This window comes from Syngnathus scovelli, chromosome 2 (assembly GCF_024217435.2).
Source record: "Syngnathus scovelli strain Florida chromosome 2, RoL_Ssco_1.2, whole genome shotgun sequence".
Lineage (NCBI taxonomy): Eukaryota > Metazoa > Chordata > Actinopteri > Syngnathiformes > Syngnathidae > Syngnathus > Syngnathus scovelli.
The window spans coordinates 1032324-1055160 of NC_090848.1; the positions used below are offsets into that span (position 1 = coordinate 1032324).

General features: G+C 42.1%; 2 protein-coding genes across 6 annotated transcripts; both read right to left on the reverse strand.

Moving 5' to 3' along the window:
- Positions 1 to 363: 363 nt before the first annotated feature.
- arhgef19 (Rho guanine nucleotide exchange factor (GEF) 19) lies at positions 364 to 10174 on the reverse strand. 2 transcript variants are annotated; one of them, XM_049754121.1, is made up of 16 exons: positions 9919 to 10174; positions 5989 to 6625; positions 5455 to 5910; positions 5030 to 5156; positions 4546 to 4631; positions 4230 to 4468; positions 4005 to 4165; positions 3782 to 3934; positions 3261 to 3390; positions 3055 to 3129; positions 2901 to 2990; positions 2449 to 2612; positions 2123 to 2281; positions 1967 to 2046; positions 1545 to 1649; positions 364 to 1477 (listed from the first exon to the last, which is right to left on the reverse strand). In XM_049754121.1, exons 2-16 carry the CDS (start codon positions 6602 to 6604, stop codon positions 1323 to 1325), a joined length of 2796 nt encoding a protein of 931 aa, XP_049610078.1. In that variant the 5' UTR covers positions 6605 to 6625; positions 9919 to 10174; the 3' UTR covers positions 364 to 1322. The 2 variants fall into 2 exon arrangements, with proteins under 2 accessions (XP_049610078.1, XP_068506012.1); XM_068649911.1 differs by lacking the exon at positions 9919 to 10174 and having other exon boundaries at positions 6013 to 6833.
- A 1003-nt stretch (positions 10175 to 11177) lies between these two features.
- On the reverse strand, positions 11178 to 22786 carry plekhm2 (pleckstrin homology domain containing, family M (with RUN domain) member 2). Of its 4 annotated transcripts, none has more exons than XM_049753111.2 (21): positions 22637 to 22786; positions 22285 to 22497; positions 20962 to 21068; positions 20772 to 20881; positions 20605 to 20704; positions 19939 to 20026; positions 19687 to 19861; positions 19413 to 19472; positions 18227 to 18494; positions 17476 to 18153; positions 17336 to 17405; positions 16680 to 16770; positions 16521 to 16585; positions 16172 to 16260; positions 15962 to 16094; positions 15696 to 15868; positions 15484 to 15549; positions 15244 to 15403; positions 14867 to 15046; positions 14674 to 14790; positions 11178 to 14591 (listed from the first exon to the last, which is right to left on the reverse strand). In XM_049753111.2, the coding sequence occupies exons 2-21, from the start codon at positions 22342 to 22344 to the stop codon at positions 14454 to 14456; spliced, it is 2928 nt and encodes a 975-aa protein (XP_049609068.1). In that variant the 5' UTR covers positions 22345 to 22497; positions 22637 to 22786; the 3' UTR covers positions 11178 to 14453. The 4 variants fall into 4 exon arrangements, with proteins under 4 accessions (XP_049609068.1, XP_049609069.1, XP_049609070.1 ...); XM_049753112.2 differs by having other exon boundaries at positions 22285 to 22449; positions 22637 to 22784; XM_049753113.2 differs by having other exon boundaries at positions 18227 to 18491; positions 22285 to 22786.
- Between the last annotated feature and the right edge of the window lie 51 nt (positions 22787 to 22837).

Here is a 22837-nt window from a genome sequence, read left to right on the forward strand (position 1 = left end):
AAAAAGTGTGTATCACGTACGATAATGTCACTCTTCCATCCATTTTCTATACCGCTGATACATTTCACAATAAATCAAGCAGCAATTCATGTAATATTGTGATAGTGACGGATGAATATATGCATTTCATAAATATGTGTTTACATATTTCCGCATTGTCAGAACCCGGTGTGGATAGACGTGAGAACAGTGACCTCGCGTGGACAACAATTATACTACAACTTCATCTCTACACTGTAGCTGTATATTTGTACTGCACACACTTGTTTAAAAAACTCTATGAATTAATATTATTTGAAAGCATTTTTCATTTTAATTTTCTTAACCTTTTTTAATGCAACATTGCTCCAAGACAAGACAAAATAGAATAATTGCAATTTATTTCCTTGTGTTACAGCAGTGGGCAGCCATCCAGTCTCATACAATATGTGTAAATAATAGACATGGATGATTGTAAATTCTGAACATAATTCCTATTCACATAAATTAGGATAAATGCATCAACTCTTAACATAGAAAATAACAGCTTGAGAACATAAATACAAATTTAAGTTACAAACAACCATGGAAGAGGTGATAGAAATGTTTGATGTGAATTAAGCTTTGTATATTATTATTTTTATATATATTATATTAATATGAGTGGTTGAAAAATACAAATTTCCGTTGCGGTGTAGTGTTACTAAATATGGCAGTGTTGATAATGTATGTCCAATAAATGTCCAGGCATTTTTTATGCATGAGCTTTACAGAAAATCTTTAGCGTTAATATCAACTGTAAAAAACTAAACAAAAAAAAATTATTTTTTTTAAATTCGGACAGTACGATTGCTACTTCTTGATTTTATGGCTTAAGGCTTAAAATTAAATTTGAGCCTGCTATCAGTGAGATGGGAGATTTAAGATGACAAGTGTTTTGTTAGCAGACTTAAAACCTAAAACTTTATGGAGTTGTGGAGCACGTGTGCTGCACAACAATCTATGAAATGTGATGCAGGGGAACACAATTTTTTTTGAGGCATCCAGGAGTGGGTCTTGCAGATGAAGACAGTGGTGCACACGTTTTATCGAAATAAAATGTTCAAGTCCACAACAGAGCTTAGACAGTGTAAACAAAGAAAGAAAAACTTTGTCACGTTGTAATATTACAATACAGATTGTGTCAGCTGCGAGTCATTTTCCGCTTATCTCGTACTATAAAGTTTTAAGAGCTTTCTAATATTCCGTTTGTCTTTCCAGCATGCAACGGAGGAATACTCGCGCTGGCCTCCACATTGGGTGATAAACGTCGATCACTCGAGAAGTTGCAGGAGCATTAGTGGCTAGTCCTCTCCTTCCAGTTTTTGCGTGACACATTTGATGCGAATATTTTCTCGAAGGTTGCGGAGACGTGCGCTGCGACTGGTGATTTCCTCCACGTAGGGTTTGGGGAACCAGCCCCGTTCCCCGTCAGACAGCCGGATGCCTTCCACCCAACCTGGAGCAAAGATCAACATCGGTGTGTTCCTCCCTCGTAGCCAAAACAAATCAAACCTTTTTCTCACCGTCATTTGTGATGGTCTTGGCATGGAGAATGTCTGCTTTCTCCAGAGTTAACTCATCATGTTCTTGTGCCTGATAGCTTCTAATGCACTGGACCTGAGATATGTCTGAAATGAGAAGATAAGGAAATGCCACAATTCAAATGGCTTGCGTTGCTACAGCTGTGCAGTAAGCCTGAACAATTCATTAATAAATAAATTAAATAAATAAATAAAATTAAAAAATAAATAAATAATAAAATAATAATAATAATAAATAAATAAATAAATAAATCTGACAGTTTCTTGCAATACAAATTCAATCATAGAAAAAGACATGGGAAGAGACCTTTGAAAAAAAATAATTACAAATTCACGATACTGAGGCAGGGAAGCGTCACAGTTTGATGAATTTTCAAAATGGTTCAACCCTGCTGTGTACTCACCGTCGTTTTCGCTGGCTTGCTCGATGTCTTCCAGAGGATTGGATGGAAACATGGCTGCGATCCATCGCTGCTTCCCGCTCCTTGTTGCGCACAAAATCAACTCAATTTAGAGCAGAGTTTGGATGAAACGTGTCGACTTGTGATTTCAGTACGCACTCAGAGTTTGATTTGAGCAAAATCTGATGTTTGAGCTGCTGTCCTTCGCACAACTGAAGATGGAAGATGAAACCTGTGATGCCTTGTAGCTTCTGACTCAAATCCTTCACTTTCAGCTCTCCTATCTTGGCGTGGACAAACACTAAGAACTTCCATGTGCTGCAACACAACCACAGATACAGTTTAGAGCCAAATTCAAAGCTGTTCATTTGGAGGATGGCTTGTCTTTCTTTTTCATGTTGAAATTAAAATCATCATTTCTAAAAGTTCAAAGTTAAACATATATTTTCATTTCATTTCATTTGAAATAAATGATGATGACCTACTCCTTCCTCCGAGACAGTAGGAGGCAGTCATTGAAGAGGTGCAAATACACAGGCTTGGTTGGCAGCTTGAGTTTGGATCCAGAAATACTCATAGTCTGTGTGTCCACCTCCAGAAGTTCCCCGTGCTTCACCAGCCAGCGAGACTGAGAAATCAGAGGAAAGATCTGGAAAGAACGAGATGGCGTGTTGAAATCTCTGCCTAAGCAACGTTTCATGTCGTCACAAACGATTTGCGTAGTAAGATGGGGGCCCGTAGAGGCACTGCCCCACCTGAAATATGCTTGAGCCCTCCAGGTGCCAGACCAAATAATTGACTTTTGAGTTTTCTTTGATTTTTTTCCCACATTTCCACCCGGTTAATTATGCATTAATAAATGTATGTTTGCATATTATTAAAATGATATTAAATTAAAATAAATGAAAGGAGATGTGGCAATCAACAGACTTATCACCTTGCCCTCAAACTGAATTTTCTTATTGAGGTGAATGAGTTCCTCCATCCTCTTCATGGACTGCACGCTGGAGTTGCACTCCTTAATGATCTAAGACGTGACAGAAATTAAAGTTGGGATTTTCCACCAGTCTTTTGAGAATGCTAGCAAGTACCTTTTTGAGCTCATTGAATGCCTTTGTTGCAGTGTCCTCATCTCTGGAGCCTGGTGTGGTCCTCTTTAGGATGTTCTACAAACATTTTTACATTCTTTTAAACACGTCAGAATGTCATGTTGTTCCCAACTTTGTTCTGGTTTTATTTTAGCGTGATTGGCTTTCAAGTGTAAATCTAAAGTGTGTGCAGTTTTCTCCAAGACTACCTCCACCAGCATTTTAAGCCGAGTGATTCTCTGGAATGGGAGGATTAAAAAGGAGGTCAGAGGTAGTCTCTGGCAAACGCTGTCCTCCTCCAGACGGGCCAAAGTGGAAGGAAAGCGAGCTTTCTCCTGCCTGACAACACAAGAGATCATTTCAAGTGCTTTTTAAATTTCACATGACTTCATACTATTAAGAACAATATGAAATTCGTTTTTTAATTTTTTTTTTTTATTCTAAAAAAAATTCACCGTGATCACTCCGGAGCCATGTTAAGCATCAAAGGGAACATTTCTGCACTCGAGAAATTCTTCAGCTCACTACAAGTTAAGTCACGTCCAACACAACCACCCATGTCGACTAGAAGATATATTTAGCGCCATGACATGAGATATTTTTCTCTTGCTCAGACCAATCAATAGAATTGCATCGGTGCCTTGTGACACGGCCACCAGGGGCAGTATAATAGATTGATTTAGATAAGAGAGGCGATAACTTTCGGAACAAGACAAAAAGCTCTACTCACAGGAGACGCTGATAGGTCTGCTCTTGGTAAGCCTGGTTGGTTACATAAGGTAAGTAGACCCTGCGCAAAGCCGGGCAGTGATCCAGAACGATGTCACACACGTCAAAACGCAGTATATCTTCCTCCAACCTGTGCTCCAAGTCCTGGAGGAACCTGTCAGAAACAGAGAGCGTTAGCTACACCCTCAAGATGAACGTGTTGGACGACACGTTCGTGACTTCACCTCTCACTGACATCTTTGACTTCGGCCAGCTTGGAAAAGAGCCACTGCTTGTCCTGAGCTCCGAGACATTCGGAGAGTTCCTGTGACAGCATGAAGTGATCCACAGCGATGCTCAAACTTCGGATGTACGAAGCCTCGGATGTCACCAGTTCAAACTTGGCCTAAAGGGAGGAGAAGTGGGGCTCTTAGCTCTGAGCAGGACAACATTTAATGAGCAAAAACAACCTCCTGTAATTTTCTTTGCTCATTGCTGAAGTTGTCCAGCTGACCACTGGAGCGCACGTCCGGGATGTCCTGCCACAGGGCAAAAGCAGAACCACGCGAGGAGCAAAAGGAGCCGGATGGGGATAGACTGGATGGAGACGGGGTCCCATCTGAACCTTCATCCGTGCCCGGCTCCTTGCCTTGTTGCCTTTGGATTTCTCTATTAATGGCAACGTCGCTGTATTCTTGATACAGGATGGCTACGGGAAATACAAAAACATTTTTGGGCTATTGAAGAGATGCAGGAGAACAAGAGCTGGGAAAGAAGTTCACTTACAACTCGGCAAGAACCTTGATAAGCGATTGGAGCAAGCGACAACGGGCGGCGTGCACAAGTCTTCCTCGGTGGATCGCTTTCGCATTCTGTCAACAGCAATATTAGATAACATCAATACAGCGAACCACAACTTTAATTTTTTGTGGTCTTTCTATAAGATGAAAAAACAAAAAACACTTTTTGTCGTAAAAGTGATGGCCTGACAATTTTCTAAAATGCCTTTCAGAGGTGGAGAGACCTGAGGCCGCTGAGCGGATTCAGAATGATTTAATTCATTCTACATTCCATTAAATAAAACTTCAAACCAAAAACATTTAGTATTATAGTAACACAAAAGCCAGGCGGCCAACAAAGCAGCCGTGACAAATGTCTAGTTAAAGACATATTGCACAATATGCTGCGGTGATGAGTCATGATTCATATTTTTGTTCGGAAATGTTATGACAGACAACAGGAACATATTCATATTAAAATTTATATTCACCCAAGTTTGCTGCTCCACCAATGCGTTGGCATTCCATTGTCACTGCTGGGTAGTGGCGGTACAGGTCCTACAGGACTGTGGGGGGCGCTATCGCTGTAGGAGCCTCGTTGTTTTGCATTGGACTTATCTAGAAAGGGATTGAACACAAATAGTATTAAGATGACTGCTACTAAAACATTATTCATATACCTGCCATTGTTGTTTTGTTTATATTATCCAAAAATTAAACAAAATATTGCTTTTAAGTATTGCTTTATCATTTTGGTGTTCCAAAAAAATGACAATGTGCAAAAATAAGTTTAATAATAAATAACTGAATAAATTATTCTATTTCCTCATTTTAAAATCATCTTTTGAGTCTAATTGATAATGAGTTTAATGAAAATGTCACGCCATATATCCTTGAGAAGGTTACTATTACTCACAATCCGGGCTCAAACTCTGTCGGTCCTTGGAGGCGACTCGGGCTGACAGTGACTTTCCCAGCTTCAAGGTGAAGGAATTCTTTTTTTGGGACAGCTGGAGTCTGGAAATCAATTCTGAAGCTGAGAAGCGCCGCCGCTCGTGGTCTGCTTGGCGACTGCGTGGCACGCTGCTGCCCGCCATCGCCACCATTGACGTGTCCTGACTATCTTCTCTCAGGCCTGGAAGTGAATCCTCTGTCGGCAAATGGAAAATATCATCCTGACTGAGATTACGCAGGTCCGGAGTGGCTTCTGTCGACGAAGGGCTGGTGTTGGGATCTTGTGAGGATTGTCCACAGAGGTCCTCCTCCAGGAAAGACGTGAAGGTTACAGGGAAGAGGAAGTCGGCATCCAGGACGGGGCTGCTGAGAGAGTCGTCACTGAGGTTGTCCGGAGAATAAACTTGCATCTTACGGCCTGAAAACAACAACAAGACAACTTCTAGTGGAACACACATCTAACATTTATGAAGAGCTCAAGGAAGAGCACACTCACGAATGGACTTCTCTTTAAGCGAACCTTGGGATGTTCGCCTCTGCGGTTGGTAGGAGTCCAAGTTGTGAAAATCTGGACCCTCAGGTGGGGATGGAGAGCAAGGTATCTGGGAGTCCCAGGAGTCTCTGTTTGCGTAGAGTGGGGACAGCGGGAAGGCCAAAGGGAGACTAAGAGGGATGTGGTGGGGATGACACACTGATGCAGCTCCATCAGTATGTTCTAGTAAACACGTCTTATGACTACTTTGGCATTTGATCTTGGTAGGACAAGAATTGGAAGTTAGCTGTTCATCCACCTTGCCCAGGTAGCTTTTTGCCCAGTCAATCAGTTCACCCGAGTGTCCAAAAGAGTCGAGGGGTTGGGCGTAGGTGGAGCCAGGAGAGCCACGGCGTCCATTCAGTTGAGCTTTCACTGACGGCTGAAGATCGATGAAGGTCAAAGTCTCCTGCTGGCACACGGCCACGTGTTTGTGGTGAGGGAGAGCCTCGTCGTCGTGGGGGTCAGAGATCAGAGCCGCCGACTTGCCGGGGAGCCACATGGCGGGACCGTCGTCTCTGCGGTGCAAAGCGGGATGGTGGAAATCAGGAAATGGAGAGAAGCCATAACCGGGAAGCATGACCGCTCAGGCACCGCAGATCTGAGGGAAGGAGACAGGAAATACAATATAATCCAAAAGCGCACGCATGGGGAATTTTCTTTCGTTCCATTAGACAAAGTTAGTTCTTCAAAAGTGTTTGCCTGCAGCCAGGAAATGAAATTTCAACTTCCTCTTTGCACATTTGTTGTCAGTGTGCAGCTGTTGGAAAGCCACACCTGTTCACGTGAAGGCGCCTTAGCCCCGCCCCACCACACACACACACACACACACACACAGACGGCAGGTAGGTAGTTAGCACAAATGCTTGTGTGTTCCCAAACAAAAGGTGTCTTTATGCGTGTTTGAGCCTGGCTGACACTTGAGAGTCTGTGGGAAGTGCTAACACAGATCTGCTCATATGGTGGCAGTGGAATCTATTTTGCATAAAATGACACAAGCTGATTGAGTGGACAGAAAACGTCATTTTTTTTGTGTGTGTGTGATAAAAAAGATGTATCAAAAATCCCTGAAAAAGTATGAAATGATCCGATTCCATCTGCGCATTTCTCAGGTATCAAATCCCACCATTAGAAATGGAATTGAAATTCAAGGTTACATTTATAGTAAACAGGGGTGTGTAGACTTTGCCATACTAACAGAACTCCGTCTAAAACAAATCTACTCTTCAATTAATTATTTGTCATTGATTTTTTTTTTTCATCAAACTTAGAGTGACAGCTAACAATCTGACCAGAAAGTGAATGCACATGAGAAGGAGAAGTGAATGTCTGTCATCATGGTAGCAACTCCGGACATGCCAATTTTGTGGTCTTTAACATGGATGGCCCGACCCCAACCGGGACACAACGCGGTGCCTCCAGTTAGTCACACCGGGGTGAAATTTGCTGGTGTCTGTGCGTTGTGTGTGCATGTGAGATCACAACAGCACACTAATTGCATTGTCTGTGTGTATACACACACACACGCACACACGCACAATCCCATTATGATTCAGCAGCACGTGTGTGCAAAGTCTGGTGGGATTATTCCAGCAACAATGTGCATGTGGATGCCATGAATTTATTTTTTCAAACAATCAGATTTTTATTCTCATGATGCCATGTGGGTCTTCAGAAAAACATAGTGCTGGTGGATGCAACTAAACTAAGCCAACAGATCATTAGGTGGGTTTCCATCCACCTATATTTATTCAAATGTTCAACAAATGCAACAATAAAGCTGAATGGATGGCTAAAAAGTTTTGACAGCCATAGTGAGCTCATCAGTACAGCACTAATATTATATTATGGTCTTTACAAACGACTCAAAGACTCTTTTTTGAGGAATTGTTCACCAGAGTATTTGCCAGGTCTGGAAGAAACAACGACTATTTCACAAGTAAACGCCAACAAAGTCTGGACCTTTGCCCCCAAGCTGCTCCACAAGACCAACCTTTGCCGTAACAAGTCTGCTGTCATGTGACAAAAGAGCTTTTGGAATGATTACATCATCTGAATCATGACGCACGGTGTCATCAAATCCTCCAGTCAGCATCCTGTCAAATACATTTGAATAGGAGCCACTCCATAAACACCTCAAAGTCTCAACCTTATTGATGATTCAGAATCAGAATCAGCACTGACCTCCTTTCTTTCTTTCCTTGTGTGTGTGTGCTAGGAAGCAACATTTGGCTGCAAAGACTAAGAAACACGCACAGGTGTGTGCAGCCATGGCCTCGGGCCTCCTGCTTTAAGCGGCTCAAGTGAGCCAAATGTTCTCAGCCGTGCAGAAGAAATGAAAAAAAATCTTTGTATCAATCAAGTTCATTATTAGACTGTTGCACACTAGGTGGTCCTTTTAATAGTCCAGCTTTCAAGTTCATGTCCATTTTCAAGGGCCTCTTCCTCGTCGTATTTCTACTCCCACCCCCAGCAGATAAGACCCTGGGATTCTCTCAGACACTTTTCCACATTCCCAACATGCCTTTAGAACCACATTCCTCTCAAATGGACTGCTGGGCCGGCCCAGGCCGAGGACAATCAAAGAAACGCAACTGCTCAGGTTGCTATTATAAACTACATGGAGCACTGTTATTTAGGACACACGCCCTAAAACCCAAAAGAAAGCACGAAAGGGACACACACACAGACACACACATTGGGGTTTACGGTTACACTGAACACGCAACAAAAAGAATAACACACATCAAGACTGTACTTCGAAACATTGCCGATGCTAATGCTAGCAGTCAATGTAAAATGTTAGCATCAAGTGATATTTCTTGAAATAATGAATATTCACACTTAAACTCTGAAGCAACACACTAACAGGTAATAAATAGAATAACACGCAAAGGCATATATTCTTCTTTGCTGTCAAAAATGAGTTTCTTCAAAATGTGGACTCCACACTGCCCCCATGAGGTCAACACACACAGTAGGAGCAGCTTGGATATTTTCCATCATCGCCCAGTTGTACTTTTTGTGGCACTTTGGTAATGTGCGCTGAGATTTTTCTAATGTAAAGCATTTGCTTTGCTTTATTAAATAAAGTTTGGGCAACACTCCAACGGCTCATGACAGAAAATCCTTATTTCAGAGACTATACACACACACACACACACACACATTTGACATTACAGAGCATTTAGTCATCAGCGTGGCAGACAGTCACCTCAATTTAGCCTCTCATGGCAGACTGCCGATGAGTCAAAGTGTCCACAGCGTTAATTACGAATGTGCCTTCACAAGCGTCTCCCCCCCCCCCCCCCGAAGCTTGCAGGTGAGACGCAGAAGTTGTGAATATGGAAGAGTTTGTAAGAAGCTGTGGTGCAGCATGAACATACCCCAAACATGCGCTTACCTGCCCCGATGCGCAACGCCTCCTTGGTGCACGGTAACCAACATCATCTTCGCAGCCGATATAATCGTGAATGTTATTATGATCAGGGAAGAAAATACTTCCATGAGACAACTTTGATGTTTAGTGACAGGTTTGTGTTAAGAGTCAACATAAGCTGTTGACAAACCAAACGGAAAGATTCACTAGTTCAGTCAAAAGAGAATCTCAGAATATTTAAGCCAATAAATAATAATCATTTATAACATTTTTGCCCATTTTCTGACAGACTAAAACAGACACTGAATCATAATGAAGTCATGTTTGTGTCAACATGAAATACATAATGTCCTGTTTTTTAATAAAGGGATGGAAATCAGGGCAAAAAAATTAATGGATTATTAAAATAATCATTCATTGCAGCCCTATTTGACACTGAAGCAAAGTTTTAGCAACTAACAATGTGCCAAGACCTTTGCACATTCTCTCATTGGTGAATTATGAAAATGGAATACCTGAAGGCTGCGTGCGAGCAGCCTAACGCGGCCGTCGCACCGACTCCATCGGCTCCAGCGTCCTGCGGGCCGTCCGAGGCTCAGACTGAGGATCTCCGTTGTCCATCGCTACCTTGTCTTCCTTCTATCCTCCCTCCTCCCTTCTTTGGAGAACTCCTCTTTGCTTACTTGGAGAAACAAACAAAAAAGGTTAGAACTGACAGTGCAGATATCCTGCCTGCGTCTGTCCCTCGTCTCACTCACTCACTTCCCCTTCTTCTTCTCTTCCTCCCCTCCCCTCCCCTCCCCGCCTCTCTCTGTCTCTATTGCTACTGTTGGTTGCTCACTCACTCATTTTCTCATTCTCCAATTTCCTCCCTCTAACTCGTAATGTTCTCGCTTACAGCTGAGCACCTGTCCGAAGAGAGAGAGCAACAATGACCTTAATGACCTTTATGCACATTTTCATCCATGCTGTTTTGACACATAGCATTTTTTTATAGACACAATATATTGGTAAACAAGTCCAAAATGAACAATACAGTGGACAGCACAATATCCATCACTGGGATCACATGTCTAATATGGCAGCCAATAGGATATGTCATTATTTTGATACACGATGTTAGGCAATCAGACATATTTGTGACCCCAGGGAACATGTTGATCGCAATACAATATTATGCAGAGGTGTACATAAAAAATTTTTATGCATGTATCAACTGATTCAAACGTTCTAAATACTCTGCTCCTCAATTATCATAATGTGAAGGCAGATCATAAACATGTTGAAACTTAGGCTCAAATGTAAAATACATACTTGAGTGACATGATTACAATACCTCGAACTTGGCTGTGATTCCAAAGTTGATATATGATATTTGATGCAAAGGGGAAACTCCTCTGAATTGCGGTAATGGCGCCATCTGTCGGTCTAAGTGAGGAGAAGACAGTACATGTCACTAAAGTATACGGTTGAGTTAAAAAAAAAATAAAAATCAGGCTTCAGCCTTTTTATTGATACTAAACAGTTCAACTTTATTGTCAAATTAAAATTAAACACAGAGAACTTTGTGTAATTAAATATCACACACATACTAATGGCTATCGCCAGAAATGTATATTTATAATATTAATAAAGTTTTAGAGAGACTTTATTCCTCATTGCACACTTTCTGAATATCATTTCCATTCATTTCAATCGGTAAAGATGATTTGTCTGAGCATTGTGGTCACAAACTAAATTAAAGATCACATCACTGTATATAAAAGAACAAATATTCATTTCACTTTATTTTATTTACACATAAAAAATAACATTTTGGTACGAGCCAGATCTTTTTGCCCGACAAAATTAGAGTTTTACATGGTACATAGAAAGTCAACTTTAATTGTACAGTCATGATATACACAAATTGTGGGCAATCTTGTTCATGTGGACTAAATCAAACCAAATGTGATTTGTGCAAAACAATAAATGATGGCTCTTCTTAACACACATGCTCAGCATCTGTTTCAATTTGATACTTTTATTCCACAGTCAGAACAATGTGATGCAACACTGTCATTAAAATAATCATTTGCATTACACACAACTTGAACTTTTCACTTTATTCTGATCTGCCACCAGGTTATTTTACAGTCATTAGCACAGTTAAGAGTAGAAAAAAAAAACCTGGCATGTGCGTTTTCTATTTCATCAGTGCTCCATTTACATCCCGATAAAACAGCGTAACTGAATACACATTTGACTTGCATGAAACGAAAATGAATAAGATATCATCCATCATTGGCCAGCAATGTTTGACTTATTGTTGACATGACCTCTTTACACTTAGCACATCTGAACTTTACTGTCTAGTACTTTTTCTCCCAAACCCCCCTCCCCAAAAAAATGGGGGAATCCCACAGATCTTTCTTTCAACACCAACCAGCCGCAACATTACAATAGATAAAGTTCACTTGTGATTAACACAGTTAGAGAGGTATTTATGTAACAATATTTTTTTTGTTGTGCTTGCACAAGCACGTTGTATTAGAATGAGAGTTTGTGTTCTCAAAATTAGCGAGAACTCTCAGTAGCTGTACACGACTGCAAACTGGCAGCGCTCGTAATGTTGCGGCCTCTTGGTGTAAAAATGACGGAAACTAAAGTGCGCTTGGGTACTCGACCGAAATACACTCCCAACAATACCATGCAAGGCCCAACTTGACTGAACATTTTTGCTCCTTTTGTGTACATACAAAAAAAAAAAAACCTCTTCTGAGCTCCATTGTACAACATGAGCAGCAATTAAAAATAGTTGTAAGAAAGTGGTGAATTTTGGATGCTCAGTACCTTTTTCACCTGAGATTAGATTTGTTTGTAAAAGGGCAGCAGAGGCAATCAAGTGGCACTTGGAAACAATTAAAGCACTCCATATGACGGCACGTGTAAGTGAAATAGCGACAGTAGATATGAAAAGTCTACACACCCTTTTCTAAACGTTTTCCACAATGTGAACTACAACCTGTACACATTTGAAATAGCCATCGAGCTAGCTAGCCAGACAGGTTGCGAGCGAGCTAGCTGGAGAGCAAGACAGCTTTCTAATACATAAATAAAAATTTTAAGAAGAAGTAAAAACAAACAACTGAGATGATGTGGTTGCACAAGTGTGCACACCCTTTTGGCAATGTGGCTATTCAGAATGAATCACAGTCAAAAGATGGGAGTCAGCCAACAACTGCTACCATTTAAAAGACCTCTGAATAACCTCAAATAAAACCCAGATGTTCCAATGGGCATGTAGCTCTTCATAATCTACTCCTCCTTGACAAAAGACTTAAGTTTAGCTGAAGAAAAAAAAAAAAAAAAAGCTACACCGACGTATAGCGTTCTTTTGGTGATGACCACTGTTGTGTTTGTTCCAAAATGCACCTTTTGAAATCATGGCCAAAATCGTTTTTCTTCCAAAACCACACTTGAAACTTAACAAACGCATGTGGGTGAATTTAGTAGTGTTCAATAAAACCAGGGCTGAACTTTATGGCCATCATTTCTCATTTAAATGAAATAAATAACAGCAGTCAGTGTTAGCGCTAAACCTTCAATGCTACAGTTTTGGTAAGCATGATCTCAGTTGTTTCATTTTACTTCCATTCTCGAAACAATTCAATAGTTTTACAATGACGTTAAGGTTGTTAGTCACGTTTATAGTGTAAAAAGTTTTCTCCCGCGTTTGAAACCACTGCATGTGTTGCTACACTTTTTCTGTATTGACCGCAAAGACTTTTTTCTGTTGACACAAACCAAACTTAGAAGATAAAAGCACAACGGTTGGTTACAGAGACAGAAAAAAAAAAAAAAAAAAAAAGTGCGTGGTATCATGGCGATTTGGTGCATTATGACACAAGCAGCAGAGCAACTTGAACAAAATGCTTCATTGGTACCGTTAGGAAAGCAAAGTGCAAGTCTGCGAGGAAGCATCTGCCCATGTCAAGCTCACAAAAAAGGCTTTCATCATCACATATACACCTCAATATATTTTAATATCGAAGAAAAGTTCATTCATGTCAGTAGTTGATTTGATTGAAATATGGAGTCATTCAATACTTTCCAGAAGACTAATTTCGTCTCACTTTCTTAATTTCTTGAGATTGTCAATTTCATGGAGCTGTAACCTACAGTCAAAACCGTACTTGAAATCATTTTGAATTCAAGTTCAGCTTTTTGAATTGGACTACTAAAATATTGACATTCATTAGAATGTATCGGTGTAAATACACAATATATTCTTATCGTAACAGATGAATTGAATTTGACCTTTTGAATCCACCTGTTTGATGTTCCATTACTTTTTGCACAACTTGCTGACAAGACAAAATTCCCGACATGGACTTTACTATTCAATTATCAAATGAGTTGCCTGTTGTTCATGAGAGCAGACTGACCTGTTGGTGAAAAACATCTGTGTTTGCATTTTTCTTGATTTTTCCGAGAAATGTTACAGGTCGAACCAGCAACTGAATCGTCATCAGTAATTTGTGTGTTTTCTGCATTGGCTATTTGAAATACTATTTAAATCCGATTAATCAGCCAAATAGTCGACAGGATTGTCAATGATAAACAACAGCCGTAAAAGTCATTTCAGATTGAATTTAACCAGCAAATGTATCTATCAGTCCATTTACGGATCAAAGACCTATTTTGATTTGAAAGCATGTTGTGCAAAATGCAAGAAAATACTGAACAGGCGCAGATATATATTTCCAACTTTAGAAAAATTCAAACAAGTTCACCTGTAAAGATCCCACTTAAGGTTGAATGTGAAATTTCATCCGACAGCCAAATTTTGTGAGTGCCGTCTGTCTAGCCTGCCTTCCTATGTGAGGGTCCACGTCGGCAGTGTGTTATTTGTGCTGCAAAGCATGTGTGATGTTGTTCAACATGCAGGAGTTGTCAAAATGGATTTACTTGAGCAACCATTTCTATCTGGCTGCGCCGGAAGCAGACTTTAGCCCGTATACGAGTGTGCTGACCTACCACTGGCAATTGTATGCATATACTATGTGTGTCAGCACCAAGGCTCGCGCTGCGCCCGGCCTCGTGCCAAACTGTCTGCCCGCTGCCAGGCGCTCTTCATTAAAGCGAGGCCTTCGCTGCAGCGCTTCTGCAGCGACGGCTCGCACACCTCTCGGTGGGGGAGCGCCACCTGTGGACAGTATCCACACGCTGGTAAACGGACAAGAATCCCGACAAGAAGGAATATATTAAAGCCATCCTTCCTGACCCACCTGGAATATGTTTCTCCACACCGTGTCCAATACCTCCAACAGTCTGTCTCTTTCCTCACAGCCGCTAAAATACAAGACCCAAGGTGGAAGGAAGCGATCACGATCCGTAGCAAACTCCTGCCAGGTAAAACAGAAAATGTGCAACGGTGAATGAAAGCTACTGCGGAAGACATCTTCACGGATGTTCACTCACGATGACACAGTACTCCGCGTCGGCTTCCAGACTGATGGCCTCCACGTCGCTGATGTCGGCGCTGCCCAGCGAGCGGAAGAAGCTTGTCTGGCAGTCCTGATGGCAGGTCAGCAGCTTGCTGTCCGTGACAACCAGACAACACGGGATACACGGGGCGGGGGCCGTGCCTTGGGGGATGACCTGGAGGAGCGCAACTCGCCAATAAATATTTGTGGCACTCCAGCAAATACATGCATTTGTGTGTTGTTTTTTTAGGCACTTTGAAACAGCATGGTGGCAGTAACTTTTTTTTTTTTTTACCTACTGCAGTTTTTGGAAAGGTGCCATAAAGGTAATAAAACGTTTGGTTGAGTCAAAAAGAAAAAAAAAAGTCTTACTCCTATGGAAACAGACTGGCAGAGCAGCTGCATCCACTCAGCCATGTCCTGTTCGTTGTTGGCACTGAGCTCCAGCGGGGGGCGCTCCGTCAGGATGACTTGAAAGGCATGCGGACGCTCGGTGCTGTTCGAACGACGGCACCCTCCGCAAAATTCACCCCTGACATAAGAAGGGAGGGAGCGTGGGACCATCAGCTGGCATCAAAATAAAAAGAAATAAATAAAAGAAAGAAAAGTTACCCCATAGTGACTGAGAGCACAGGCGTCACATCAGTCCTTTCAGCATAGAGATACAGAATTCCATTGCTAGAAGAAGAACAAGTCATTAGAATGCTGACGGGACTCTTAATCGAAATTCTTACAGTTTTCAACAGAGTGAAATTGCATGCGCCCAATCCAATGTAAACTGAGCTCTAAGCAAAATAACGCAAACACTCAATTTGTATACGAACTTGAGAACGAGGTAGCAACTTTTCCACAGTTCCTTGCCCAAGTACGTGGAACCGGCCCGGTACTGCATCAGCCCTTCCTTAGCGCTAGTAGGTGACTTCAAGTTGGGCAAGCTTGCATCCATGGGATCCTCCCAGTGGACCAGGGAATACAGTTGGATAGAGACTTCAGAAACCTGGCGGTAAACACAAGTGGGTTTGAGCGATTCCCTTTGCTTAAGAGTATCAGATTCCACATTTTCAAATATTGCCATCAAGCGCGTCTTCACCTCACAGTGAGATTCCTGGGCGACAAATTTGGTGAGAGCAAGTTTTTCCATAGTGGCGTCAGTCAGGATGGAAGGATACGGCGGCTCGCGACAACCCTTCACCATAGCCGTCTTCAGAACGGACAAGAACCATCTGGAGGCGAGAGACAAGGAGATTGCTGTTGGCAGCCGACGTGGTAAAGAAACTCAGAGTCACGTCGACGCACTCACAGGGTCAACGTGGCGTCGGCCGTGTCGAGCAGGAACTTCCGTCTTCTATTAGTGCAAACTATGTTCACTGTTTGTTGATCGAGGCCCACCTGAAGTCATGAAAACATTTGATCTAAATTTTGATTTTTCAATTGAGTTCAAGAGGTTATAGGTTATATTAAGGGAGTTTTGAAATGATTTATATCGGTCTGATTTATTTTTTTAAATCACAAAAAGCTGGCAACCAGGGTGTGTAGACTTCTTCTATTTACTGCAGACAGATACAAATTGAGCTAGATAGCTAAAGGTCCATTCAGACAGAAACAGATATAGACAAAAAGCCAGATAAGGAGAAAAAAAATAATCTTACTGAGAGATAGTCAAGCTCATTGTAAGAAACCGCATCTTCCACCGTGTAAGGTTTCTCTGCTGCACCTGTGCAGGGTCAGAAGTTTCATCAGATCTTAAATACACAGAGGCAAAACCAGCACTCAGAGGTCACACAACGTTTCCTTGCGGACCGACTGACCTTTCCTCAACAGGTAGATGTAACAGTCTGTCAGTAGCAGATAAAGAGGCTGCAGGTCTCCTTCCATATGGCCTGTACTCATCCTCAGCATCTAAAAAAAAAAGGTTGAATGTTGTCATAAAGACAAAATATCAGCAGCTGCTTAGGAATGAGTAAAAAGTTCCAGTGGTGCCTTGAGAGCCAAGTACCTTGACTTACGAATTTTTCAAGATACAAGTTGACCAACAGTACAAGGAAAACTTGTGACTCAAGTGCATGTCTGACCCCCACCAATAGATGGCAGCAGCACACCTCGCAACAATCAGAGTCACCAAACATGTTTCCTTGCACCGTCAGTTGGTTTTAGGAATTTAATCGTTAAACTGGTTTGCCAAATGTACAAAAAAAAAAAAAGGCCACTGCATTAGGTACAGTCAAGTTTTGTGCTTGCACAATGGGGTGAGCAATTGTTTTTACAAAGTATAATCATTTTGAGTTTATTTTTTTTAATGAAATACATTTGGGGGGTTTTTAGAAGGGCAAATGGAATGAATTTCATTCCTACGTTTCCATTCATTTCAAAAGGGGGAGATGATTTAACAAATGAGTTTTTTTGCGATCGTCAGGACACTCGGACCTCAAGGCGTTCCTGTGTACAAACTAATAAAGGTGATCACCCTGAAGAGTTGCTCCTCATTCTCTCTGAACACATGGATCATGAGGAGTAGTAAGTGGTTGTTGTCCACCCTAAAAGACAGAAAAGTGGACATGAAACACACGTGACGTAATTCGAAAGAACAGGTGGTGGTGTCCTTACTTAAATTCTGCAGGATGGGAACTTTCGGAGGGACTGAGCTTCTCCTCTTGCGCGGCAGTCGTTTCACACCCGTCTGCGTCATGTTCCTCCTCGTTCTTCACGTCGGCTTCCCGTCCTGCTGGTGCTTTTGTCTCTCCTTGATCTTCATGGCCACCTGAAAATATTTGCGACTGGCGATGCTCTGCAGGGTCATGGTGCCCACCACTTGCGGGAGCAGAGTCTGGATCGTCGGGGGTAAGGCAGAGTACGTTTTGAGCGGCCTGCAGGAGGTCTGGGCTTGAGTCTGGGTCCGGAGGGTCCACCCGGGAGTCCTTTCGAAAGGGCTGCTGCGCAGGAGGCTCGGAACCTTCCGCGTTCTCGGGCGGGTCCCAGACCTCCTCGTTAAGTCTGTCCATGACATCCCGGAGGGGTTGGCCAACGCTATCCATGGAGGTATCTGTCATCTCGGGAAGCCTTAGAAGATCTTCCACGCCGTCCTCGGCGCATTTATCCGCCACCTCTGTCTCGGTCCTGTCGAGGTGGATTACAGTGCAGTTCAATGAATCGGAATCCTCCCCGTTTAGCAAGCTGCTGTCCATTTCTACGTGCTCGGACGATATGGAGTTATGGATGCTGCTGATGGACTCTGTGAAACTCTTGCCACGTCGTTTTTTGCTGGATTTCCTCCGTCTTGCCATCCTGGATGTGGAGAGGAATAAGCTGTTGATCAAAATGTTCCCGCTGCCACAGAAAAGTCGGAAATAAACTTTACCGAATGACTTCCAGCTCGTTATTGGCGTCGTCGCCAGCGCAAGCCACGTGAGAGGCGGCCACGTGAACCGGCGTGACGTCGGCTGAGGTGTTGGTGTCCGACTCGTGATTGAAAGGGTTGAATCTGGACGTGGGACTGGGCGGCGACGGACGAACACCCGCTTTCATCTTGCCGTTGCGGGCGGGTAAGACCAGCGAGTCGCTGATGACAGTCAGGGGATCAGAACCGTTGGACCTCGGGCAGCTGGCCTGGTCGGTCAAGTCACCTTCTTTTGTGGAAAGTGACACCAAAGGCACCGAGTTAGGACGAGAACCGTCTTACATGGTTTGCTTTTGGAGTTGTAGAAATACACAATAACATTTTAAAAATCTGTGTCTCATCATAAATCTAGCCGTTATATGAGACAATATTACATAAATCTATCTCAGAGTCAAATTGACCAGTGTTGTCAATTTGTAGACATTGTGTATTTCTACATCCCACTTCACACAACACATGAGTTTGGGCTTGCGGCATTCTTGGTGTTCATCAGCAGGGTCCAAAACATTTAGAAGGAGCCATTAACTAGTAGTAGCAGACAGGAAGACGTGGCACAGGCCTAGTTTAAGCAAGGAGAAATCTCACATAGTACGACACCACATTCGCTCAATTAACCAAAAGTAGTCCTTTGCCGCCAATTTGTGGCATTGATACGCAATTACTGTGCAGTTGGAATTTTTTTTATTTAGCGTACTAATTGTCATTAAAATCAGTCAATCAAATGCAACAAATTTAGTTTAGGATTCAAAAATACAGCAGTTTTAAAACACTACTCTGGTTGCAAACTCTAAATCCAACTCCATTATTCAAAGGTTGAATGGTTGCAACTTGTTTGTCTATGTGTGCTCCAAAGTTTGCCGACACAGGCTCAGGCTCGACTTTAATGAGGAGAAGCGGTAAAGAAAACGGATGGCTGGATATTTGCTGATGACATTCTAGGCTAGTGTCACGTATCACACATCGAGAAGAAGCGTACAAAAGATGAGAAGAGTGACAAGAGCCGCATTCGTCTCACCGTGCTAAAGGAAAAGAAGGATTAGGATGACGCCCCCCCTCCCCATCATGGCACAGTTGTGCATGCGACATACGTTAAGCAAAACACAGTGCGATGGAATAGGACGGAGAAAAGGATGAACCAATGTCCCACCTTCCCAGTCTGCACTTGGCATTGCCTGCAACACGGGGAAGATGTCACCAAAATCATAATCTATAGAAACAAAAAAAGGATGGATAACATGAAACATTTAAGAGAGGTTTATACAAAATCAAAATTGAATTATGGCATGCGGACGAAAAAGGTGGGAGTGTAAAAAGAAAAGTCGGAGCTAGAACTATGGAATTCTTCACAGTGAACGCCAGTGACGCGCCCCATCGTCGTAAGGCTAAATCTCAAAAGTTAAATTCAATGTTGTTCAGCTCACCTTCACTTGAGGGCGCAATGGCACTGTCATCCCATTCCAGGTTGGTGGAGGTCAGGGAGGTGAAGGAGTGAAGGGACAAACTGTCCGAGCTGGGCAGCCTCTCCTCAAAATCCAACAGGTTGTGCGGTTTGTAGTATTCGGGCATGTAGGCGGCCACGTCCAAATAGGGCACATCCTGGAAACATGGCACGGGGAAGGTTAGACACACAGCTCGGGTTCATTTGGGAAGAAGAGCGTTAAAGAGATGCCGACCAGTTCCAGATCGAAACGAATGAACTCCAATCCGGCTACCAGCGTGAGGAAGAGCGTCAGGTGGTCATGACTGCAGACCAGCGCGTTCCTACAGAACAGACAAAGAAATATGATTCAACTTCCATCACGTTTGAAAGCGCTGCAACTTCTTCAATTTTTTTGCTGTCACGTCTATTATTTTAGTGCATTCTTTGAATGTAGAAAGGAGCGCCCTCTGGTGGACAAATATGAAACATTTAGATTTTTTTTAAACACATTTAATGATTGATGTTTTGTATTAAAATACATATACGAGTTTCAAAAGTGTGTTTTAATAAGTTTTAAATTTTAAAAAGTTTACAGCTTGTGGGAATGGTAAAACTGTTCATAAGTTTTTTTTTTTGTTTTCAGCAATGTGACAAAAAATGACAATGTGTCAAAATACGCAATCTGGTTGCAAATGGCAGCTTTAACCTGAATACAGAGCACCAAGAATTTTTTTAATCTGATGAAATATTTTTTTATGTTAGTTCTTTCTATGTAAATATGAGATGTCCTACTTTGCGAGAGGTCAGTAAACACACCTCAAGTGACCAAGTGGGGACAACGGAAGTGCATGATAGTCCTTCTTTATAATAATAATTAAAAAAAAGTATGGCATGAGTTGTCCCCTTGGATGGCACTTACTTGAAGTAGTACTTCTGTAGTAGTGCTTGATTCTCTTGGAAGAGGCGTAGGTAGCTTTCTAAAGAGCTCTCGCTCAACGCCAGGTATAACCACGCCCGACCTAGCAGCACAGTCACCGTAAGGATTCTTGAAGCACGAGTGCAAGTGAGGATGCACGCAAGACTCACTTCGACCCAGGTTAGTTGCGATGTGCTGAAGATCGTCGATCTGTCGAACAGCCTCTCGCCTTGTGAAGTGAAGGACGAGAACCCAGTAGCCTGAAGAGATATCCTGCAGCCTGCGGTGGGTTGGTGGGGGGGTCATGCTTAAAGGTGATCTTTTTGTGACATTGTTGTAGAAAGACGACAAGTTTCTTACCCGTAGAGTAGCGCGTGGTCAAGGTGCTCGCAGAGCCGCTGAAGAACCCGGTCGTGGTTGCGGATGGCTGGAGTCTCATCTTCACAAGCTGCAAAGTAACTCTGCAGCTATAGAAACACAACATGACAACTTGAACATTGGATCGAAAATACAGGAACTAGTGGAGACGTTGGTTTTATTGCAACATTGGTGGAACGAACTGTGGCACAAAGCATGAGACTAATTAGTATTTGAAATGGAAGATTTGGTTGCCTAATCAGTCTGAATTTGTTATGCTTGCCAACTAATCCCTAATGTGAAAGACATAAATAAATATGGTTGAAGGAGGCCAAGTGTGTCCTACATTGCCAACACAGAGGCTTTGTTTCATTCATCCGCCTTCCTTACAAGTCACAAGTAAACATAGTCAAATTATTTTCACTTTCACAGTGACTATATGTTGCGTTATGCTGGCAATAGGGCAAACGGTCGATTGATTGATAACAACATTAGGGGCTTTCCCAGTGACTACATTGTGAGCAGATTCAAACTTCCTCAAGCAATATCAATGTTAGGCCAGAATCCATTGGACATTCACTGGCCTAAATATTTTCATAAATTCAACAAACTATTGCAGATGTCACGGTACACTTTTAATACTGTGTTACACTTATTAAGTGGATCAAAATAAATAACTGGCAAATATCATTGCAAGGCAGACAATATAAATATGTCCACATATACCACCTATAAATAAGTGGTATGTGTCCTGTCTTGTTCAGCCCCATACCACAAAGGTTTCCAAACAAAGTAGAACATAGTACAACTGTTTATTAGATGAAAATTAGTTTATTTAGTTTTCTTAATTTAAAGATTTAATTCACTGGCATTGTTTTATTTATTTTTTACGTCAAATTAAACCAAAGTAAATCATATGTTGCCTTGAATATAAATGATGTAAATAATATATATATAAAATATTCAAAATAAAGAAAAAAGGGGTCTTTGTTATTAAATAACGTTTATGGTCATCTGAGCTTTAATGAGTTTACACGCGGCTGTCACAGTTTACTGATCTGGGATATTAATTATTGAATGTTTTCACTTAGCCCCTGCAATGTGCTGACATTCCCGAATCAGGGAAACATTTCCCGTGTGCCGCAGTGTCGCGATGCGGTCGTCATTTACTGGAACATGATGTCTCGCTATTGTTGAATTTGAAATGACAGGAAATAAGCAAGGGGAAATATTAGCCAAATGATTCGGAATGGACGCAAGGTGCTGTACGATAGCTGCTCAAACCTTAGCGCGTTCGAAAATAACAAATACGGAAAGGGCTCTTACCTTCTTGACGGACAGGGAGATGTTTTCCAAAATGCGGTCCTTGACTTTGAGTTGATCCATCGCGCGTCTTTTGTTGACAACAGCGGCGGCGGCGGCAGCAGCAGCAGCAGACGGAAGCCTGTCAGCTGACTCTAGCTGGCCCCTGCGCAGCTAGTTTTGCTAAAGCTAACAGCGCCGTAACCAGCAACAGCGTTGGCGGGGCATTTACAAAACCTTCAATAAACGCATTAAATATCGTCAGTTTTATAAAATCTGAAAATCTTAATAGTACAGATAAAGTCCTACGATAGTTAGCTAAAACACATTGAAGGTATTAAAAAGAAATCACGGATAACCAGAAAGAGTCTCTTACTATAATGTCAGCAAACGCGACGTCTTAGCATTGCTTAGTGGTCAAGGGGTTACTTTACTAGTACTGTTGTCCAAGTTATATACATTTTAGGTAGGGGCGGCTAACTTGTGCTAACTTTCTGCCCAGCATGGCTATCGGTTAATACGTCACTGAAAGTCACAGCAAAAAAAAAAAAAAGGGGGCCGCCCACAAAATACTTTA